Raw genomic sequence first — 20933 nt, 5'->3', positions numbered from 1 at the left:
CATTAAACTGTCAGGCTGAAAATGGGCCCCACTCTGGCCCTGGTTGTGACTATGTAACTTACTTTTGCTGTAGCTCTTCTATTGTCTTTTCTGATATTGTCTGGAAAAATGTGGTGGAAAGAAACAGGAAGAATGTGAGTGGGCAGCTTTGCCAGGCGTTAATCACAATACCACTCTCTCTTCTCCACCAAACAATGCCTGTGTGTTGTAGTGGCTCGCTACCTGTTCTGAGGTCTGTTTCTGTACTGCCTCCAGTTGCTGTTTCAAACCCTCATACTCATTTTTGACTGCCTGTTTAAAAATAAAAACGATAAAAGAGGCATTAAACACAACAAATGTAAACTGATTATTTAACTGCAGTTATATATTATATATATACATTTTCTTGTTCACCTTCAGTTCGGCTTCCTTATTGGCCACCTGAATGAGGCTGGACTCCAGCAAGTTCTCCACCACTCTAACTTTGTCATCACGTTGCTGAAGGCTAAGGACACATAATACAACATACATTAATTAATGATCTTTAATAAACAATATGCGCCACTGCATTTATACTGAAAAACTACTGGTTGGAGAAACGGCAACTTCCTCCACACAAAGCAGAGCTGTGAGTGTTCATGAATAAACATTACACACTTTACAAATGTTACTTTTAGAGCAAAATTATAGCTCTAAATCATACTTCATTTAATTGGGAAATTAATTTAGGACTCTCTTGTTAATTTCATAAGTGTGTCTAAACTTAAATTTTACTTTAGATATACCTCTAATAAAACACACAAACAAACTTGTATATATTATAATCTATTATTTGTTTTAGCAATTATTATTATTTAGTTTTTTTATTTGTTTGAGCTCAAAATGCATCGTTTTTGTTGTAAATGCATGATTGCAATAGTAAAACTGCTGTTTAAGTTTATCTATTTTGTTAATATTTTCAATATTATTGATGCAATATAATATAATTGATAATTAAGTTTAAATGACTTTTGTTTAATTTATTATTTGTTTTGCTAAAATTCTTTTTAAATATAATTGTTAATGATATATTATACCATGAAAATAGCAGGCAAACCATTTCATTCAATTCAAACATTTTTATATTATTGATATTGATTTTTAATACCTGCCATAATAATCAGGTTACGTTATTGGCCTGTTTTTTTATATTAGTACAGCACTTGTGCAATAAATATTGCTATTTTGAAATTTATATGATCAAAAATATAAATATAAAAAATTATAAAATATTGTTTCTGCAAAAATATTAGGGAGCGTAACTGTTCAATACTGATGATAAGAAATGCCTTGAACATCAAATCGGTATGTTACAATTATTTCTTAAGAATCATGTAACAGAAGACTGGAATAATTATGCTGAAAATTCAGCTTTGCCATTATAGGAATAAATCAATTTTCCAACATACAAAGTTATTTTCAATTTTAATAATATTTCATAATGTTTACTGTAATTTTGATCTAATAAATGCAGCCTTGGTGAGCAGAAGAGAGAAAATAATAAAAAAAACCTTAAACTAATTTGTGGGTAGTTCAATGCATAATTTTTGGAATATTAAAAAGCATCATCCATTTTTTAATAAAACATTTTAAACAAGCAAAACATCAAGAGTAGCTTGGCAAGCTACTTCATAAGTTTAGACATTTTTTATATTATTGATATTGATTTTTAATATCTGCTATAACGTGAAAATAATCGGTATTGACCCGATTTTTAATATCAGTATAGCACTAGTGCATTTTGTTTATATTTCTAACCAATTTCAATGCACTCACCTCTGCTTTAGCTGATCCACAGATACAGTCTGGGGAAAGAGAAGACACAACAGTGGCATGCGTTACTGTAAACCTGTATTAATGGATTAGTGGAAAGAAAAGCAACTGAAGTCTAACCTGCTCAGAAATCTGTGCCTGCAGATTCTGGAGGTCTGTCTTCAATGTCAGGTTCTCATTGTGTATGGCCTACAGAGGGTAGAGAGAGCCGTGTGTTTATTACACAGAGGAAACCACACTTCAGTTTAATTGGTGTGAGCTGGAACGATGGTGCTGACACTTGCCTGCATTTTTGTCTCCCTGCCGGCGCAGCTGCTCCGCTCTGCATTAAGAGAATCTTCTAGACTCTTCCTCTGTAGCTCTTTTTCAGCCAGCCTAATGAGAGAGACATGCAAGATAACGTATAATGAGGTTTAAGACAGCTGACCGCCTTAAGATGTGTCCCAACCATGTGATAAAGTGGCAAGTGATAAATCCGTTCCATCTTAGGACTTTTGGCTGAAAGTAGAAGGTCTTATCAGTCCAAATTTCATTTTACATAGCTGTATATGAAACAACAAATACTGTACTGTCTAACAAGCTGTTATTTTATTGCTTAACGTAGCATTTTACTTGACGCTGAATAACACAACTAATAATAAAGATATTAATACTTTTAATCTGTAAGGATGCATTAATTTAACCAAAGTGACAGTAAATAAATTTTCAAATAAATGTTGCTCTTTTCCTGTAAAAAAAAATTAATAAAATCTTGTAAAAAATAATAATACATATGGTTTCCACAAAAATATTTCATTGCATTGATGATAATAAATGCCTCGAGCAGCAAATCAGCATATTAGAATGATTCCTTAAGGATCATGTGACACTGAAGACTGGAGTAATAATGCTGAAAATTCAGCTTTACCATCATAGGAATAAATAACTGCAAACAAAAAAAGCACCAACCAACCCCAAACTTTTCCACAGTAGTGTACATATCTTGCTGACTGTTTTAATACTTTAAAATACTTTTACTAGTTTATTTATTTACATAAAAATAAATACTTAAAGTATCATCCATTTTTTGATAAAACATCTTAAGCAAAAATATTATGAGTAGTTTGGCAAGCTAAGCTAGTTTCAAAGTAGCTTTCACAAGTGAAAGTCAATTAGCACAGTATCTGATCGACAACATTTAGCTAACAAGTCCCATTTCTAAACTGGTGCAGCAAGCTAGTCAGCTTTTAGAATTACAATTCACAATGAATAATTGCTGTTTGCGTGTGAAACTCCATCAATCTTTTTCCAAACAATGTAAGAGTAGTTTGCATCAGAAATAACCATTACGCATGAGGTTTAAAATGCATTTTCAATATTTTCTGATGTTAAGTTTCTTCTGTGCGCTGTCAATGTGAAAACTGTAACCTAACCTGTTAATACGGATGTCAAAATATATGCACCGCTCGTGTGCAGTGTAAAACAGGCCTTATTTTGTGCAAAAACCATAAAACCAAGGAAGATTTGAGGAGACCACTTACAGTTTTTGAAGCTCATCAAAATGTGATACTGTTGTAGCCTAAGAGAAAGAAAGAAATTGCTCTTAAACATGACTATCCACCAACAAGCAGAGACAGATCCCCCCTCATCCAGCAACCCACACACATACCTGAGTGTTAAACTGAGTCTGAAGATTATCAATCTGAACTTTCAGCGTTTTGTTTTCATTAAGAAGATCCTGTAAATGACAGTGTAGTGTGATGATCAGCAGCCATATAACATGCATACATGCTTCTTTAGAGTTCAAGGAGTACTGTGACTCCTCAGGTACCTGGACTTGTTCCTGCAGTTGGTCGTCAGGCTGCATGGTGTGCTGCGACGCCTCCAACAGCTGCCTGACCTGCTGCTCCAGCTGCTTGGCCTTCTGCTGCTCCTGCTCTTTAAAGATGAGCGTGTCCTTCAGCTTGCTGTGGAGAGTCTGGATCTCCTTGTTTTTACCAGTTATCTCGCTCTCCACAGCCATCAGCTGATTCTGCAGCTCTGAGAAGACACAGGAGACACTGCTTAAGTGGTGTGTGCAGAACACTTGGGCCCGGTTTCACAAACAGGGTTTAGTTTAAGCCAGGACTAGGCCTTAGTTAAATTAAGATATTTAAGCAACTTTTACAAAAAATGCCTTAGAGGAAAACATAAAGGTGTGCATCTTGACACAGAACAATGACATATTTTAAGATATGTCAGAGCAACATATTTTCAGTTTAGACAGCTCAAACATGCATTTTAGTCTGGGACTAGCTTAAGCCTTGTCTGTGAAACCGAGGGATAATGTCTGCAAGATGGTGTGTGTGTGTGTGTGTTTCTACCTTGTTTAGCGGCCTGAAGCTTTTCTCTCTCTGCACTCACGTTGTGCAAATAGTTCTGCAGCTCTTCCCAACGACGTTTTGCATCCTGCAACAAAAGACACAAAACAGTTTTAGCTCAATGGGGTTGAGGATTAAGTAGTTAAATCTAGTGATGCTGCAAACACATGCTACATTTTATAGAGACACTAAACGAAAGCTCAGCTGTTTTCAAGAGTAGTCTTTCTTGTAACAATCTAATTCTGCCAACAAGCAGTGGTGTAAGGAAAATGGAAATTAACGCTTGAAAATGAAAATCATAAAGTGAGCAGAGGTGATAATCAAGCATTCTCCTAGAGATTTCGGTCTGTCTTAAATACAGGAAAATCCTATTCATTTAATCAAATTGGTTGGTGTAAATGGCTTGTTTAATCAAATTAACTCATTTCAATGACCAGGTAAAACGGTAAAAAGCAAAAGAGTAATTATGCATGTAAATAAATAAATAAATTTGCCAATCCTCATTTATCAGTGGTCACAATAGTCATTTAACTGGTCAAAAAAAAAAATCTGGTTAAGCAATGCTATTAAAATCACAGTGATTTTTTTTTTCAGTGGTTCACTTTTATTTAGTTTATAAAGTGTGAAATGTATTAAATTATTAAATTTTTATTAAGGCAACCTGAGATCTTCATCATTATTATTATTATAACCTAAACAGTTTTTTTATTCTAAAATCTGATAATTATTTAAAAGACTTAAATATTAATTTAAAGATAAAATTCTTTTAAATTTTATCTTTTGTTTTTACAAAGCAAACATATTTTAACTTTGATCTATATATATTGACAGCCCTTATCCATCTATCTATCTATGATAGATAGATAGACAGACAGACAGACAGATATAGATATATAAGGGCTGTCAATCGATTAAAAAATTAATCGCGATTAATCACATGATTGTCATGAGTTAACTAGCGATTAATCGCAAATTCATTGCACATTTTTATTTGTTCTAAATGTACCTTAAATTAATAGTTTTCAGGTTTTTAATACTTTAATCAACATGGGCAAGGACAAACATGGATGCTTTATGCAAATGAGAGAGAGAGGTGTGTGTGCGCTGGGAGAGCAAGACCGGCGATTCTCAGAAACTAAATAAGGTTTGGGTGCTTTTTTGAAGGGGAAAAAGTCACTAAAGGGGTCTGCAATGTTGCTAAGTTGGCAACACTGTGCATCTCCATTTCTCCAAGTACGAGTTAAGATAACTCCGTTTTTAACAATTCGGAGGAAATCATGTTTCTTCATTGTGCATTCCAATTAATCTCAATCAAACTGCATTTGGGTTATTTTGACTAGGTTAAAAAAATAACTAAAAAAAACAGCAAACTAACATTAAAACACAAAAACATAAAACATGATTTATCTGTTTTTGCAAATTAACTTCATATATTTATTTATATATATTAATTTATTTTCTGGGTTGTGCGTGTAATTTAGCTTCGGAGTGCATTTTTTAAGCTATGCATAGTTTGGCAAGCTTGGAAACATTTAATCTGATCATGAATGTTTAAGCTAACATCACCGCTCTAAACTAGTGCAGGGTAGTTAGCTACATATTGCACTTCATACATCATTGACCTTTAAAATTGTTCCTTTTAGAAACTTAAATGCCTTGTTTGGTGTTCTAATAGAAGTGTGATTCAAAAAGATGTTAAAAAAGACATGTTAATGGACATGTATTGTGCAGGGCTATGTAGGCACCTCCAGCTGGGACATATTCTGCTTGTAGTTGACTTCTAGACTCTTCCGTTGCAATTCTTCTTGCTGCAGCTTGTTTTTGGTCTCTGCTAGCTCTTTCATCAGGCCGTTGCATTCCGAACGCAGTTTATTCAGCTCGGATGACTGCCTGAAAAAAACATTAAACAAAAACACATTTGATGGATGGTCATGAAATACTATATTATGAATCTTGACACTATAAGTGGACCAAAGGAGAGGAATTTGGGAGTTGGTGGGACTCACTTGTTCTCCATCTGGTTGGTGGTGGAGCATCTCTCCACAGCATCCCTCAGGATGCCGTTTTCCTGCTGCAGTCGCGCAATCTGTCCTTCCAGCTGTTCTCTTATTTGTTGGAACTGCAGAGAGAAAGGTAACTTGTCATTAGATGTTCTTACACGTAAACATACCACATCAAGCATGCTTTCTTATGCTCTATTATGACTTGCATGGTCAGATCTAGACCCTCTGCATGACAGTCTCATCGGTCAATGAGATTGATTGATTACCTTAATCTGCATCTCCTGGTAGCTCTGAGCTTTCACCTGCATGATGTCTTTCTCTCTGGCAACACGATGTTCATGAAGCACAGACTCAACACGGCCCATCTTCTGCTTCTCAGCCTGCAGTTCCTGAAGTCCCAGTCAATAAATTACTACCAAGCTCAGTTATATTCATATTTTTAAACTTATATTTATGGTACTTTTCTATATTGTGTCATAACTGGAGCATGTTTATGTGGCACTTTGCAAAAAAAGGGCTTGAAATTAATTGAAAGTCATAAAGAGACTTTTAATTTTTTGGTCAGAAAAATTTTGAAATATTTTAATTATTCAGATTTTTATTTTTTTTTCAAATTAATCTAAATATTATATGCAGGCTTATTTTATATAAGGTTTGCAAATTTTGGTAACATGTCTGAATAGTGTTAACAACTGTGAAATGATTATTTTAGTAATAAACAAACATTTAATTAATAACCAATAAACCAACTTCTGGTAACAGGGCTGACAATTGAATGAGATTATTTCCTTGTCTTTCCCCATAAGGGTCCAAATGAATACAATTTTTGGGTGCACAAATTTAATGTATTTATGCATTTTTAAAACTTAAAAAATATAGAATGAGTAACCAATTTGTAGCTTATTCAGGAGCGTGCCACACATTTCAAAACTGGGAAGCCTGGTACTCACATCAGGAAATATAAGTGAAATAAATTACTCACCTGGCTTAACTGTTTGACTTTGCCCTTGGCGATAGACACCTCCTCCTGTAGCGTGCTCAGAAGACGATCTTTCTCTGCAAGCTGCTGGGCCGAGGGCTCAAACTTAGCTACAGACTGAGAAAGTGAAACCAGAAAAATCATCAGAAATCTGAAGATTAAATCTTTCACTATCGAACACATTTCATTACTGCATGATAGCAAAAAACATTAAATGAAAAACAAAAGTCAACCTAATCTTCTAACCTTATACCAGTTGTCCAAAGCGTTGGGACTCTTGTCTCGGAGCAGCGAGACGAGAGTGACCACATCAGAATCTGACAGCACCAGTCCACTCAGACTGGCCAGCAGCTCCTTGAGCTTCACCTCAGAGTTATCTGCACAAAAACAGACATGTATCAGCCACCTGTTCAAACCACAGGCCATCAGGAAAAAATAAAAAAATAAAAAACTATTTCAAACCCTCCGTATTTAGTATTTTATGGGATCAGGTTATGCTGTTTCCTAATATGCCTTCTTTAGGCCAATTTCTAAGGCAGCATTTGCCTACATCCTTTGTGGAAAGGGCCATCCCATTATGCATTGAGACAAGCTCAGTGGAACAAATATTCCAAGGTGAAGAATGCAGATTGTGAATATACTTATAACTCATTAAACATGGAAAATGATCAATAAAAATGTTTCAAATATGGCTATACCCACTATTTTGTGTAAAAAAAATAATGTAAGACGCGAAGTACCTTTGTTGGTTTCGCTCTTTTGTTTCTTGCCATGTTTGGTAGGTGCAGGAGCAGGGGGCGGAGCCTCATTTTTTTGGTTGCTCTGGTGGTTTGTCGAGGTGGTGGAGTCAATGACCGGAGCTGAGGACTGGACATGTGCCTCATCAACTGAAACACATGACCACAGCAATTATTAAAGCAATACTTTACACAAAACCAAAATCACTTACTCATCGTTACGTTGTTCATCACTAGCACAATCCCTGCACACAAGAGAGTTAACCCATTCCTCTTATCGGCAAGACATAGCGGCATAATTTTTCATATCAGGCCGATATTTACATTTAAAGCCATTATCGGCCGATTCCGATATCAGTCAGATAATATCGTGCATCCCTAATAACAACCCCTGTTCATGGCATAATTTCCAAACAGAGCAGCATATAGAACATCTTCAGAACATCTCCATTTGTGCTCCTTGGAGACAAGCCAGTCATATGGTTTGGAACAACATGACAGTGAGCACGATGATAGATTTGAACTAGCCCTTTTAGATAGAGCAACACTGGCTTTAGTTTATAAAATCTTGCCATTGATTCACTGACTCAACTGAGAATTTCAGATTTTCTAGTTTGTCTGATTTTGGTTTATTCTTACCTATGACGACAGGTTCCACCTTCTGTTTCTTCTTCCTACGCCCACTGCCGCTGGAGGCAGTTGGTGGTGCTGCTGTGCCAATAGGGGCGGCTCCGTCCTTTGCCTTTATCTCCACCTCGATGATCACAGGCTCCTCCTTCTTCACTACAGGAGGAGACAGATCAGGCTTGACCTCAGGAGGATGCTCTTCTGTGAGAAATGAGAGCCAGAAATATTCAGAGAGGAGCATGAGAAGGTGTTCTGGGTGGCTGTTAGGGTAATGATGGTGCTTGTCAGGGTGTTCTCGATGGTTTATGAATAGTTCTGGTTTTGAATGGTATTTAGAAGTGGTGCACCAAAATTTCGGCAACTGGAAATTTTTGGGCAAAGCAGCAAAATCCAGCTGTACATATATGCTAAGTCTTAGTATACTTTGGCCTTTACTGTTCACAAGTTGAATATTGTATATTGGATTGCCCTCATGGAAGAGAAAATTGCACATTTTTAACACAACTTACATGGCATTTGCGTAACACACGTTCCTATTTGTAGGTAGTCCACTCACCAGACTCAATCTTCTGCTTCTTGGCTTTCTTTTTGCTGGTAGTCTCAGCTGGTGCAGGGGGTGTGGCCTGAGGCTGTGGTGGGCTGGACTGCTTGGTCAGGAGGAGGGGCTGCTCCTTACGGACAACGGGTTTGGAGCCATTGACTTCCGGTTCTTCTGAGGCAGGAGGGGTAGATGGGGTTGTACGGGAAAGGGGTACAACCATTGGGGCAGCAGCTGGAGAAGCTTTTGGCTTTTTCTCTTTCTTCTTCCTCTCTCTTATCCCGGACGGAGGTTCTGCCAGGACCGGAGCAGCAACCGGTAGACTCACGGGCACCACTTCAGAATCCTCATCATTCAAGGCAGGGTTAGTGGCATCAGATGTATCGAAATCCCTCAGGTCTTCCTCTGACTCGCCATCCCCACCTCCTCCCACTCCGCTTCCGCCAGTCTCCTTCTTCTTGTTCTTCTTTTTCTCGTTCTTTTTACGAGTATCAGGCTTGGCGGGAGGCAATTTAAGGTCTCGTTTCTGGCGGGCCAGAACCTCATCGTAAGAAGTCTCTTTCATGAAGAGCCAGAAAAAGAGGAACATGAGAGCGATGACCAGCGACGGTGCCAGGATGAGCAGGTACTGTGAGTCAGCCATGTACAGCGCCATTCTTGAAGAATGCAATAAAGAGCAGAAGGACAGAAGTGAGCACAAATATTCAGCAGGATGCGTGACAATAGGGCCACTTGACAAATGCAAACTACAAAGAATCAAAATTGTGTATGTGTGTAACCCCCCCAGGTCTGCACCACCACACCTCGTTCTTGTTCCGAGTGGGTATCGAACTCGGTCTCCGGCGCGGGATGCGGGCGCTCTAACAAGGAGGCTAAAAGCCACAGCCTCTAGCGTCAGTCGCTAGAGTGCCTCTTTTTGAGATCAAGAGAGTGAGGTTTACACGCAACAGCTCTTACTGGCATACGTCGGTTACACATGGACCTACTTCAAGGTCTTTTGGCCAAAATACTAACATGAAAAAGGCTAACACTACTAACACTGCAAAAGTATGGGGGTGGCAACTAGGGGTAAGCGATATTTATCGTCTCCAATAATATTGTAATTGTTGTTTTACTGATATGGAAGCTGACATTATCGAATATATGTCACTCACTTTGCAAAATACAAACAAAAACAAGTCTTGAGAGTCCAAAACCATTCAATGCTTCATTAAGCCTACTGGATGACACTATGATAAGTTATAAAGGCAAAAATATTCCTGTATGAGCTTTTGTTTTATTTTATACTTGTAAGATATGATATAGTAATATCACACAAGCAAGAGTGCGGTTTTCCGACATATCAGCACATGGGGGAGAAGAAAAAAAATATCAAGATTAGGGGTTGAACGGATCATAGTTGATCAGTGATGCATCTCCTTGCTTTTGAACAGACACATACACACAAAATTATGACAAAATAACCATCTCATTCTGGTAAACACAGTCGGTTATGTCTGTTCTAAGTGAACGAAAAACAGCTGAGAAAGAAACCAGATGTGTATCAACATATTAGATCCATGCATCAGGTCTTAAAGGGACAGCAGTCAATAAATACCTGCTGCTGTCATTAATGCGAATTGAGGGTGAAGAGAGCGCTGTACATTCACTCCCCCCACCTACAATCCCTGCCGGCCCGAGACTCGAACCTGCAACCTTTGTTACGAGTCCGACTCCCCACTAGGCCACGACTGCCTGATGGAAAGCAAAGTTATATTTACAATTTTTCTTGCTGATCCGTGACTCGAAAACCATAATATGATCCGAACCATGAGGTTTATGATCCGTTGAACTACTAATCAAAATTTTTTTTTTTGTCAATATTGCATACCCCTAGTTGCAACCGCATTACATCTTGCAGCTGAAAAATCAGAAACATAGCTGCTAACGGTTTGACACAAATTGATGTAAATATAAGCCTAAGCAGGAAGCACGAGTGACACCTGTATTTAGCAGCAGTGTGTACAAGACAGCATGGCGTCCTTTTCATGCAGCTACTAGATAACTCTCTGTGGATATTATATTTGCTTTTATGGTGTCTAATTCAAAGCAACAGTCCTACACTTAAACCACATCAGTTTACTGGAATTAATCTCATTATCATCTTAAATAACACAATATAAAGTTGTGTATTGTGCTCCGTTATCAAACTATATTGCTTCCAAAGGCATTTGAGCTTTCACCAGGTGCTGTTTAAAGGCAGTGCATAATGCCTCGGGCAGAGCAAAATCATCACACCTTGGCACACTTATTCAGCAAATTGCATAAGATGTTTTAATATGGCCAACCAACAGTATTCGCCAACTCCCCTGGAACGCTGCCTCCTCTGTGGTTGAATTCTACTTGCTTCTCTTACTCTAAAAATCACACCTCATCACCTCCTCCTTATCGCCGGCTTGTCCATTCCACCTCCACCCTCTCACAGTGGTATGATCCAAATAGTATGTGTGCTGAGGGCAGCAATCTGGCTTTACTTATTGACATCAAGCTAAGTACCTGTGAGCGGGCGACACTCACTCTCTCACATTCACTTTTTTTTTTTTCAGAGACTGTATACCAGTAATATGATCATGGAGCTAAATAATAAAGCCTAAACCACCACTATTATAAAAAATATTTTTTTTTTGTTGAACAGATGACACTGTGGAGCTATGCAAAGCCAGAGTGGCCATTCAAGACACCCTTCGCTAACTCAATTGACATCCTAAACTCAAGTGCAGAGGGGCTTTGCAAGGAACAAAAATATCCAGCACGCTGACGCCGAGTGGTCGCAGATCTGAAAAAAGCACTGACTCCCCCTTCAATGCTAATCTATCCAAAGCTTAGCCATTAAAGGCCTCAGCGTGGCCTCATAAGAATAAAAATCTTTTCAGGATCAATGTCAGTCTTGCGTTTGGCTGATATTAAAGCAAAAGTGTCCAAAAATAAAAACCTTCCATGATCAGTGTTATTTTAGTATTGATAGGCTATTATAGTTTTTGTTAATATTTTGAATTAGAATTTATTTTTATATTTTCTGTTTTTATTTTAATTTTAGTTAAAGTTTCAGTCACTTTGGTAATTCACTTTTTAAAAATGTCGATAAAATTTTTATTTTATTTTGTTTTTTTATAAGGTATGTTGAGAGAACTCAAAAATCTGCTGAAGCTGGTTGCCTTAAAATTATAAGTTGGCTCAACTTTTTTTTTTTTTTTTTACAGTGTAGACAGAAACTTAAATGTTCAAGGCCCAGAAACATAGTAAGGACATCAATAAAATAGTCCATGTAAGTTCACCAGTGGTTCAGCCGTAATTCTATGAAGCTACAAGAATACGTTTTGTGCGCAAAGAAAACAAAAATAATGACTTTATTCAACAATTTCTTCTTTTGAACCACTGATGTCACATGGACTGTTAACAATGTCCTTTAGGCCTTGAACCATTTAGTTGCGTTGCCATCTATGCAGGGTCAGAAAGCTCTCGGATTTCATAAAAAATATCTTAATTTGTGCTCCGAAGATGAACAAAGGTCTTACGGGTTTGGAATGAAATGAGGGTGAGTAATGACATTTTTTATCTTTGGGTGACCAATCCCTTTAACAATAATTTGATGATAACAAAAAACCCAGAGTCTGACAGAACAAAACTGTTTACTACCAAAGAAAAAGAAAAATCAATGTCTCATCTGATGTTTAATTACGACGAGGCAACAAGGAAAAGACAGGCTCTTGATGGAAGCCATAAAAGTGGACGTTTGGTTGAGTGCTTTCGTACAAAATGCGAAGCAAACAGAAACAGTGCGCTGTTGTGCTGGATGACATGCCTAGCTGAATTCTGCCTTCAGGACAGTGAGGAAAACCAGTGACAAGAAGCACCAGGTCCTGGAACGGCCGTTTGCTCTGTTCAGTTCAGTGTGTCCGAGAGATTCACTGTGTTGGGAATATGGATAAGCCGATTACATTAAGAATACATTTAGAGCACCATTCTACTGCAATTTCCCAGGAGCCCTTAAAGAGGCCATCAGTCTAACATTCTCCATTTTCCGGTCACATCTCACAACGTTACTTAGCCAAAAGACACCATTTCCAAGAAAGATGCATATGAACTCGAAATTTATACTATGTCGTGTTCATAAAGCAATTAGTCCCATGACAGCCCGCGATAGAATCAGGGTGGAGACATTTATTAAATATTTTGTCTAATCTCATTGTGCTTTCAGCTACCAGAAAAAAAAAAAAAAAAAAAAAAAAAAAAAAAGTGTAGTGCTATCAGCTTAAATTCATTCCGCAGCATTTCTCAGGTTTTTCATTAAAATGACTGCATTTAAATAAATAAATATTTGATAATGGATAAGTGGTTTGAGTTCAATTTTCTACAGATATACTTTTTTCTTTTTTTAATGGTTATTGATTATAGGGTCTTCCAATAAATGGTGTCATGTGGTAAGTACCCAATATGGTTTTTATTAATAATTAATTATTAAGAGCAAACCATTCATAATTCACGTTTTATTGCTGTAGTCTAATAATCATGTATTGTGTCAAAAGGTAGAATTAAAACAAAAAATTAAACCCATAACCAATATCAGACACTTAAATTAGTTTTGTAATGCAGATTCTGTATGGGCCTTTGTATTAAATCTATACTTTAAATATATTTTTAAGTTCTCATTTAATATACAATCATATCTGCTTACATAAAAATTATAGTTAGATAGACAGATAGAGAGAGAGAGTGCATTTATTGTAAATTGTAATATGATTACTGATTTATTGCACTTTTGATCAAATAAATACACCCCTTGTGAACATAGGAGTTGACCACAAACTTTTGAATGTTAAAATTCATTGAATGTTTAACAATGAATTTTGTAGTTTTATTTAAAACGACTACACTTGGTTTGATTATCAGCTAGTCATTGCAGCCCTAATTAGTCAGTTAAAATTGATGTAAATGTAAAAAAAAAAAACATATTGGATTAAAATATAATACTTGTGTGAAAATGCTTGTGTGAAAGCATACTGGGCTATTGCAAATGCAGAAAAGGAATTTTGAAAACATACAAGACTGGACAAGCAGCTGTTGAGGTGTAAACTAAATCTGCTCCTTGCCCTTACTTGCTATTCCCTGTTAAGTAAGTGGAAACACATTTCTTAGGCTTCACGTGTGTTCAATTCACACAGCCCTGTGCACAGAGAACAAAGTGGAGATGGGTGTGGTGCTCTCACTTGCTCTGAACTGCGTGTACTTTTCTTTGCCCTGCTAAGAGGAAACGAAAAACAAAGATGTGAATCACTTTTAGAAGCAGTGCATCTGTAGGCAACGCCACAGGAGGTCTTTAACTCTGGCAAAGCTATTGCTTTATGTAGCTGGTGCCAAGAAAAGTGGACCTATCTGCTCGACAACACTATGCCTCACATCCATCTGGATTAATAAACACTTTGTCGGGCTATGCTCAGAATACCATACTACTATACTCTATTTCTGTAGCATACACTATAGTATGCAAACTGTCTGCATGCACGGAACACCGATCTGGCCTATTTTTTCCCAATATGTCTGTAAGAGAGCTTACTGGGATGGGTACTGTATACCACAATGCAATGTGGTCAAGCATCTCCAGTATTCTAAATAAACTAGGGATGCATCGATCCGATACTCAGGATCGGTATCGGCTCCGATACGGTAATTTTCTGCGGATCAGGTATCGGTCAGACGAGACCGATCCAAATCCGATATTGTGCGTATACTATTCTGTGTTGTTGTTGAGCCCCATGAAAGGCACAAAAACATTATAAAGCACCATAAAGTTTTCGTGCACTATATTTCAAGTGTTTTGAAGCTGTTCCATAGTTTAATCTGAGGTACAGATGAATATTTAAGTCGTTAAATTCAGGTAAACTCTTCTCTCCGCCGCGGTTGTCTGTCATCCTCCATTCAGCAATGAAACTGCGTGTCGCGTTCGGTTACTACAGTAAAACTCTTCAAGAGCACACAGTAACTGAGGTTTAAAACGGTTAAAAGAAAAGGATTAATAAACCAATGCACAGATTTAAAAAACTACGCATCAATATCTTTTCCCTTTGTACTTTGAACTTTTCTATGCTCGGAGGGCTGCGCAGCCTGCTTGCTGTGACTCTTTGTTTCAAACGCATCATTCTGCGCACGGGATGTGCAGAAGCCCTTTGTGCCGCTCTGTATTGGAGCCTTTCGTATCATAATACTTTTGCCCAATTAAAGATTATTAATTGTCTTTCTTGTTCTGTCCTATATCTATCATATGTTGCTGCCTTCATTACTGTGCTATAGATTTAAAATAAATGTCTTTTAATTTTATAGTAGCCTATATATTTATATACAAAAATATTTTCTTGTTTTTTCATGAATGTATTTACAACAATACAAAAAGCACCATAAAAATGTTTCACTAGGTTTTATAAAATTGTGCACCCATGATTTTTCTAGAGTATCGTTTGCTGCTGAATTATCCACTAACCTAGTTTATAATAGTATTTTTTGTCCCTTTTTTACTTTTTTATCCCGGTGTTCATCAAACCCATCTTGAGTGTTTGCTGCTAAAAAGCTCATTTTTTAGAAGCCAGTCCCATTTGAATCCGATAACTGAATATGCTGGAGTTTGCTTTTGGATGAGCTAGGATAATTTTTCTTGAAACCCTCCCGAACAACATGTGGTGATGTAGGTGCTGTTTGACAATTTTCTTTTAAGGTTTTCTGACCCCAAGACTCAACTATTTTCTGCAATTCTCCAGCTGTGGTCCTTGGAGAGTCTTTAGCCTCTCAAACTCTCCTCCTCACCGTGCATTAGGACGATATAGACACACGTCCCTCTTCCAGGCAGTTTTAACATTTTCTGTTGATTGGAAATTCTTAATTATTGCCCTGATGGTGGAAATGGGAATTTTCACTGCTCTAGCTCTTTTCGTAAAGCCACTTCACTAATTTGTGAAGCTCAATCATCTTTTGCTGCACATCAGAAATATATTCTTTGGTTTTTCTCATTGTGATGGATGATTAAGGGAATGTGGGCTTTGTTTTCCCTCCTATTTATATTTATGTGAAACAGGAAGCCATGGCTGGATAATTTCATGTTTATAATCACCATGGAGTGCTCAAATTTGTGAATATGAACGGGAATATACTTCAGAGATATTTTACTCAAAAGAATTTCTAGGGGTGCCAATAATTGTGTCCAACGTGTATTTGAGAAAAACATTTCATAATGATATTTCCCCCCCATTTTAAATTCCTATTATTCAATGAAAGGTTAGATTTTTGTGATTTAAAAAAAAAATAAAACATCAAAAAGATTAACCATGCAGATTAATTTTCACAACCTTCTTTAATCATATTTACCAAGGGTGCCGATATTTTTGGCCATGACTATATATAAATAGACACACGTATACATTTAAGAAAAATAAGTTACGTTTATATATTAAACATGTATATAAATTAGTGCTGTCAAAAGATTAATCACGATTAATCACATCCAAAATAAAAGTTTGTGTTTACATAATATATGCGTGTATACTGCGTATATTTATATATAAATACAAAAACATGCATGTATATATTTAAGAAAAATATCTTGTTTATTAAATATAAGAATATATATATGTATTCAAAATATATACTGTATGTGCATGTATTTATATATAAATAATAAATATCCACAGTACACATACATGTATGTAAACAAAAACATTTATTCTGGACGCGATTAATCACAATTAATTGTTTGACAGCACTAATCTCGTTAATTAGGCTGCCAAAATTTGGCAGAATTTATTAATCATTAAATTTTGTGAATTAAAATTTAATTAATTCATAACTTAAAAGGTATTTATTAAATATTTAATTTAGAACATTTCTAAAAAATAATTTATATACATTTAAAATACTTTAAATAAATTTATTAAACAATGTAGAATTTAAATGTATTAAAATCAGATTATTTTGAGACATTAACTGAATTTCACTCGCTAAATTAAAAATGTGGTGACATTTCATATTACGGTGCACCCTTAATGTTTATCATTACACTTCAAAAGGTCAAACTGGAGGCAGTATACACAGCATAATCAAATCCAAACAGCCAATCATTGCCATCGTTTTGAGTCCCTGAACTAGGAAATTAACAGAAATAGATCCGGTTTTAAACTATTATTTGTACAGAGCAGTTCAAAACAATCAAACGGTTCCTCAGAACCATGGAGGATAAAGATAGGAAAGCCTTTCTTTGTATGCGAGTTGTGTTGCAAGTTTCAACCCAAGAGGCAAAGGAAGTGAAAATGAAGTCATCTACTTGTCTTAATTACGTAAACTTCTCTGTTTATTTAAATACACACTACTCAGAACAATGGTTCAGACAAAGAGAGGAAAATAAGGGTACATATTGGTGCAAAGGCGGCACGGTGCGAAAAGAGCAGCTCCACACCAATACAAACAAACGTACACGTCACAAAATGCTTCAATAACACAATTTCTGTAATAACACTCTCTATTGAAAGATGTTTTTGGGATTGGACATATCGTTTCGGTTTATTAAAAAGCCAATATGCATGAATTTACATCAAATCTGAGAACCATGATGATTAGCTACTTGATGTTGCAAGGTGAATCACAACATTATAAACTTTGATTTGAAGCAAAAAAAGTATTTGAAAAATGAACTAAAAGTAGAGTACAGTACTACACCTTTACTGTACTATACGGTGTGCTTTAATAAGGGAAAGGACTAAACTCCACGAAGCACTCTAAATGACAATCTGAAATAATTACGGATAACTATAAAACTAGTGATTAAAAGATGTTGATTATGTATATAGAAACAATATATATTACATTAATTGTAAAATAAGAATACATGTCATTCGCAGGGCTTCATGTGTGTGGGTGGATGCTAAAGTTTTACTCGTTTCTCTAATTTGTGGAGATTTCTTTGCAGAGTAATGACACTTTTCAACAGAAGTCCCACTTTTAAACTATTATTTAAGAAATAAATTGAAATAATGCAGGCTTGTGGTTTCAACAAAAGCATATAACATCAATTAACGCCCTTGGAGCTCACAGCAGGTCTGTCTTTAAAGGTTTAGGTAAATTATTGTCAAAGACAGTTTCTCATGGAGAAAATGACCGTCATTTTTACTTCCTGAAACCTGACTGTTGCACTCTATAGATACACGAGTCATGGACATTTTAGATTTATTTTACCTTTAGAAATTACTGTATATTTAAGAAAATACCTGCTAGTAGTAGCAAACCCTTAGAAATGTGCCAGACAACAGACATGGATTAAAAGCCACAACATGATTCCATGAGGTCTTTAAATAAAACCTGGAGACATGTGTCCTGCCATGAAAGCTTTCTCCCATTTCTTTGAATGACACGCCAGTGCGCATGCGCAAACTTAAAGCGACTATTAAAAGACACCCAACTACTACTGACAGATAAGCCTGACGTCAGCTACATCAAGAGAAATACGGCTAGTTAAGCCCAAACTGGCTCTAATGGCAGTGATAAGCGCCTCAATGAAAACACAAGACCAAATAATAATTTTTTTCATTGTGAGGTCGATATTTACACCAGCAGGTCTACAATAAAGCTCACGCCTTTACGATAAGATAACAGTGGGTTAGGACAAGGAGCAAAGTCCTTAGAGAACGACTGTCCCTCACCGAAATGACAGCATGACAGTCGAGATTTAAAGTAGGTCGAGGCGTTTAATCAGGAACTGACTGGCCCCCACATTTGACTGACCAGCAACAGAAGCACACCGTGTGCTGGAGAGCCAAGTCAAGCGTGTTTCTCAATCTGGCAGCGAAAGGAGGTGAAAATATCACAGCAAGGAAACCAAAACGCGAGTCTTCAGCTCTATCGCACTCATTAGTATCACTAGCTTAGCTTTAAAGAGAGAGGCGTGGGTTGATCGGACATCATCAAACCCGCATACAAGGCAGCACATATCCACTCAGGTCGTGAGCTCGTGTTTTCTCGGCCTGGTCTTTATCATTTAGATCCAGTTAAAAGGCTGCCTGTGTTCCGGCATGGCACGGTGAGGGATCAGCGGAACAGACAGAGCGCTAGGCCCCGTGTGATCCGCTCCATCCACTGCCTCGGTCTGGATATAAAGCGGGATAAAGCCGCCGCTTCACGTACCTGCGGTGGTGTCCTCGCTATTACTGCTATTGTCGGGGTGTAAAGGCGTTCCTGAAGCGGAAGCGCTGTGGACTGCGGCTCCGGCCCGGTTGTAGGCGGCACTTGTTTCGCTTTGGCAGGGTCAGGTCAGTATGGGCTCAAGCGCTCAGAGAGAGAGAAAGACGGAACTCTGCCGGGGAGACCGGGGATGACGAGCCGCGGCACTCTCGCGAGAAGTGGAGCTTGGGATTTAGCATAGATATATCTATGGGGATTTAGGAGCTCAGAAGAACAGCACGGCTAAAGCACGGAGATTTATGGGTTGTTTTTACACACGATTCTTTTTTTTTTTTTAACCCGGTAAAGCCTGACATATGAAATATTAGTCAGACTTAAATTAAAAATGTAAGAATTTATTGAATCTTTAGAAAAAATATTAAGGAGAATATGTATAAAAATGTTCCATGTGTTTTATGCTTTCCATCATATTTGATACATCAGGTTAAATAGTATGATTTAGTGAGAATATGATGCTCTTACTCGAGAAAGAAAAATTCAATGGCCCAAACTGAACAGAAATATGCAATTTCGTGCAAATGAGACGAAATTCTCATTAGCTTGTAATGTAAATCAGTAAGATTTTTATGACAGTATAAACAAACTACTTAAATAAAATGCATGGAAATATAATTTCTGAATACTAAAATGCAACTGAATAATAAAATGCAATACTTCTTCCCAATAATGTCTTAGTAAGTAGATTATGATAAAAGATTATTTGTTATTATTATTGTTGTTGTATTACCAGTAGTAATAATTTGGGGGCACACATTGTCTGAGATGTACAAATAAGCGTTCCTCATATATTACCATTTAATTTGATAAAAATAATTAGCTAATAATTAATTTAAAATAATAAATAAGGTAAAGCCAAGTTGCTGTTGCTTCAGTCCGGTAAATGTTCATATTTAATTATTAATAACTGTATAAAGATCATTATTTTATTAACTTTATAAAATCAGTACAGATTTCACAGAATAGACACATGCACCACAACCTGAATGTGGACTTTTTATAATTAAACAAAGGCCTTTTACTAGCTAAAAAAAACCTATGAACTATCAGCCAGATGACAGAGAAGGCATGTAGTATATTAGATTATGTTGGTAATTTAGAGGCCTTAGAAATCCACCTATAAAAGAAGGCTTAAGTGCAGATATGAATCTACTCTAAAAATAAAAAGGTAAATTTGTCTGTTCAATCTCACTGGCCTAGCGAGCAAGACTGTCAGCTGCTAGTATTACTGATACTGACAGAACACATTCAGACTCAAGCAAAATATAACACGTGATTCGACCTTAGTAGTATAAATTGGGTTGTGTTCTTGACTTTAGACCTTGAGTTCATATCTCTCCGCTTGTCTGTGAGTCTTCCAGATAGTCTGTGCATTAGACATGAAGTACAACTGATGACTCATTCTTGCAGGCTACATCGTTATGGCAGTAGATGGTGTCAAGCAGCAGTCTATACAAGAGTGTTTATATAGTGTAAAACAATTATTTGTTTGAGTAATTCACTGCTTGACTCATAACTTGTGTTGTTCTTAAACGAATCAGTGTTCTTAACCAGTTGGCTGGGGGAAATTAATCAATGACTCACTCAAAAAGATCTACTCGTGTTGTTGTTCCAAATATCAGCACATCTATGATTACTTGCAGCCAAGTCAGAGGTCTGGCAATATTT

General features: G+C 36.8%; 1 protein-coding gene across 5 annotated transcripts in view; it reads right to left on the bottom strand.

Annotated features, from left to right (window-relative positions):
* LOC306886429 (kinectin-like) overlaps positions 1–19382 on the bottom strand; it is a 36937-nt gene extending 17555 nt beyond the window's left edge. For all 5 annotated transcript variants that reach the window (XM_079443525.1, XM_079443521.1, XM_079443523.1 and 2 more), the window contains exons 1-19: positions 19212–19382; positions 9033–9670; positions 8489–8677; positions 7853–7999; positions 7359–7489; positions 7116–7229; positions 6400–6522; positions 6137–6249; positions 5876–6020; positions 4134–4218; positions 3602–3810; positions 3440–3508; positions 3312–3349; positions 2076–2166; positions 1912–1980; positions 1795–1823; positions 394–484; positions 223–291; positions 63–100 (exon numbers count right to left, since the gene is read on the bottom strand). In XM_079443525.1, the coding sequence (XP_079299651.1) occupies positions 63–100; positions 223–291; positions 394–484; positions 1795–1823; positions 1912–1980; positions 2076–2166; positions 3312–3349; positions 3440–3508; positions 3602–3810; positions 4134–4218; positions 5876–6020; positions 6137–6249; positions 6400–6522; positions 7116–7229; positions 7359–7489; positions 7853–7999; positions 8489–8677; positions 9033–9669 (2387 nt within the window). In that variant the 5' untranslated portion in view covers position 9670; positions 19212–19382. The remainder of the gene's footprint in view (positions 1–62; positions 101–222; positions 292–393; positions 485–1794; positions 1824–1911; positions 1981–2075; positions 2167–3311; positions 3350–3439; positions 3509–3601; positions 3811–4133; positions 4219–5875; positions 6021–6136; positions 6250–6399; positions 6523–7115; positions 7230–7358; positions 7490–7852; positions 8000–8488; positions 8678–9032; positions 9671–19211) is intronic.
* Between the last annotated feature and the right edge of the window lie 1551 nt (positions 19383–20933).

Source organism: Barbus barbus (genome assembly GCF_936440315.1).
Source record: "Barbus barbus genome assembly, chromosome: 20".
Taxonomy (NCBI): Eukaryota; Metazoa; Chordata; class Actinopteri; order Cypriniformes; family Cyprinidae; genus Barbus; species Barbus barbus.
Note: the sequence above shows the minus strand (reverse complement) of the source record. Positions and strands in the feature narration are given on the sequence as shown.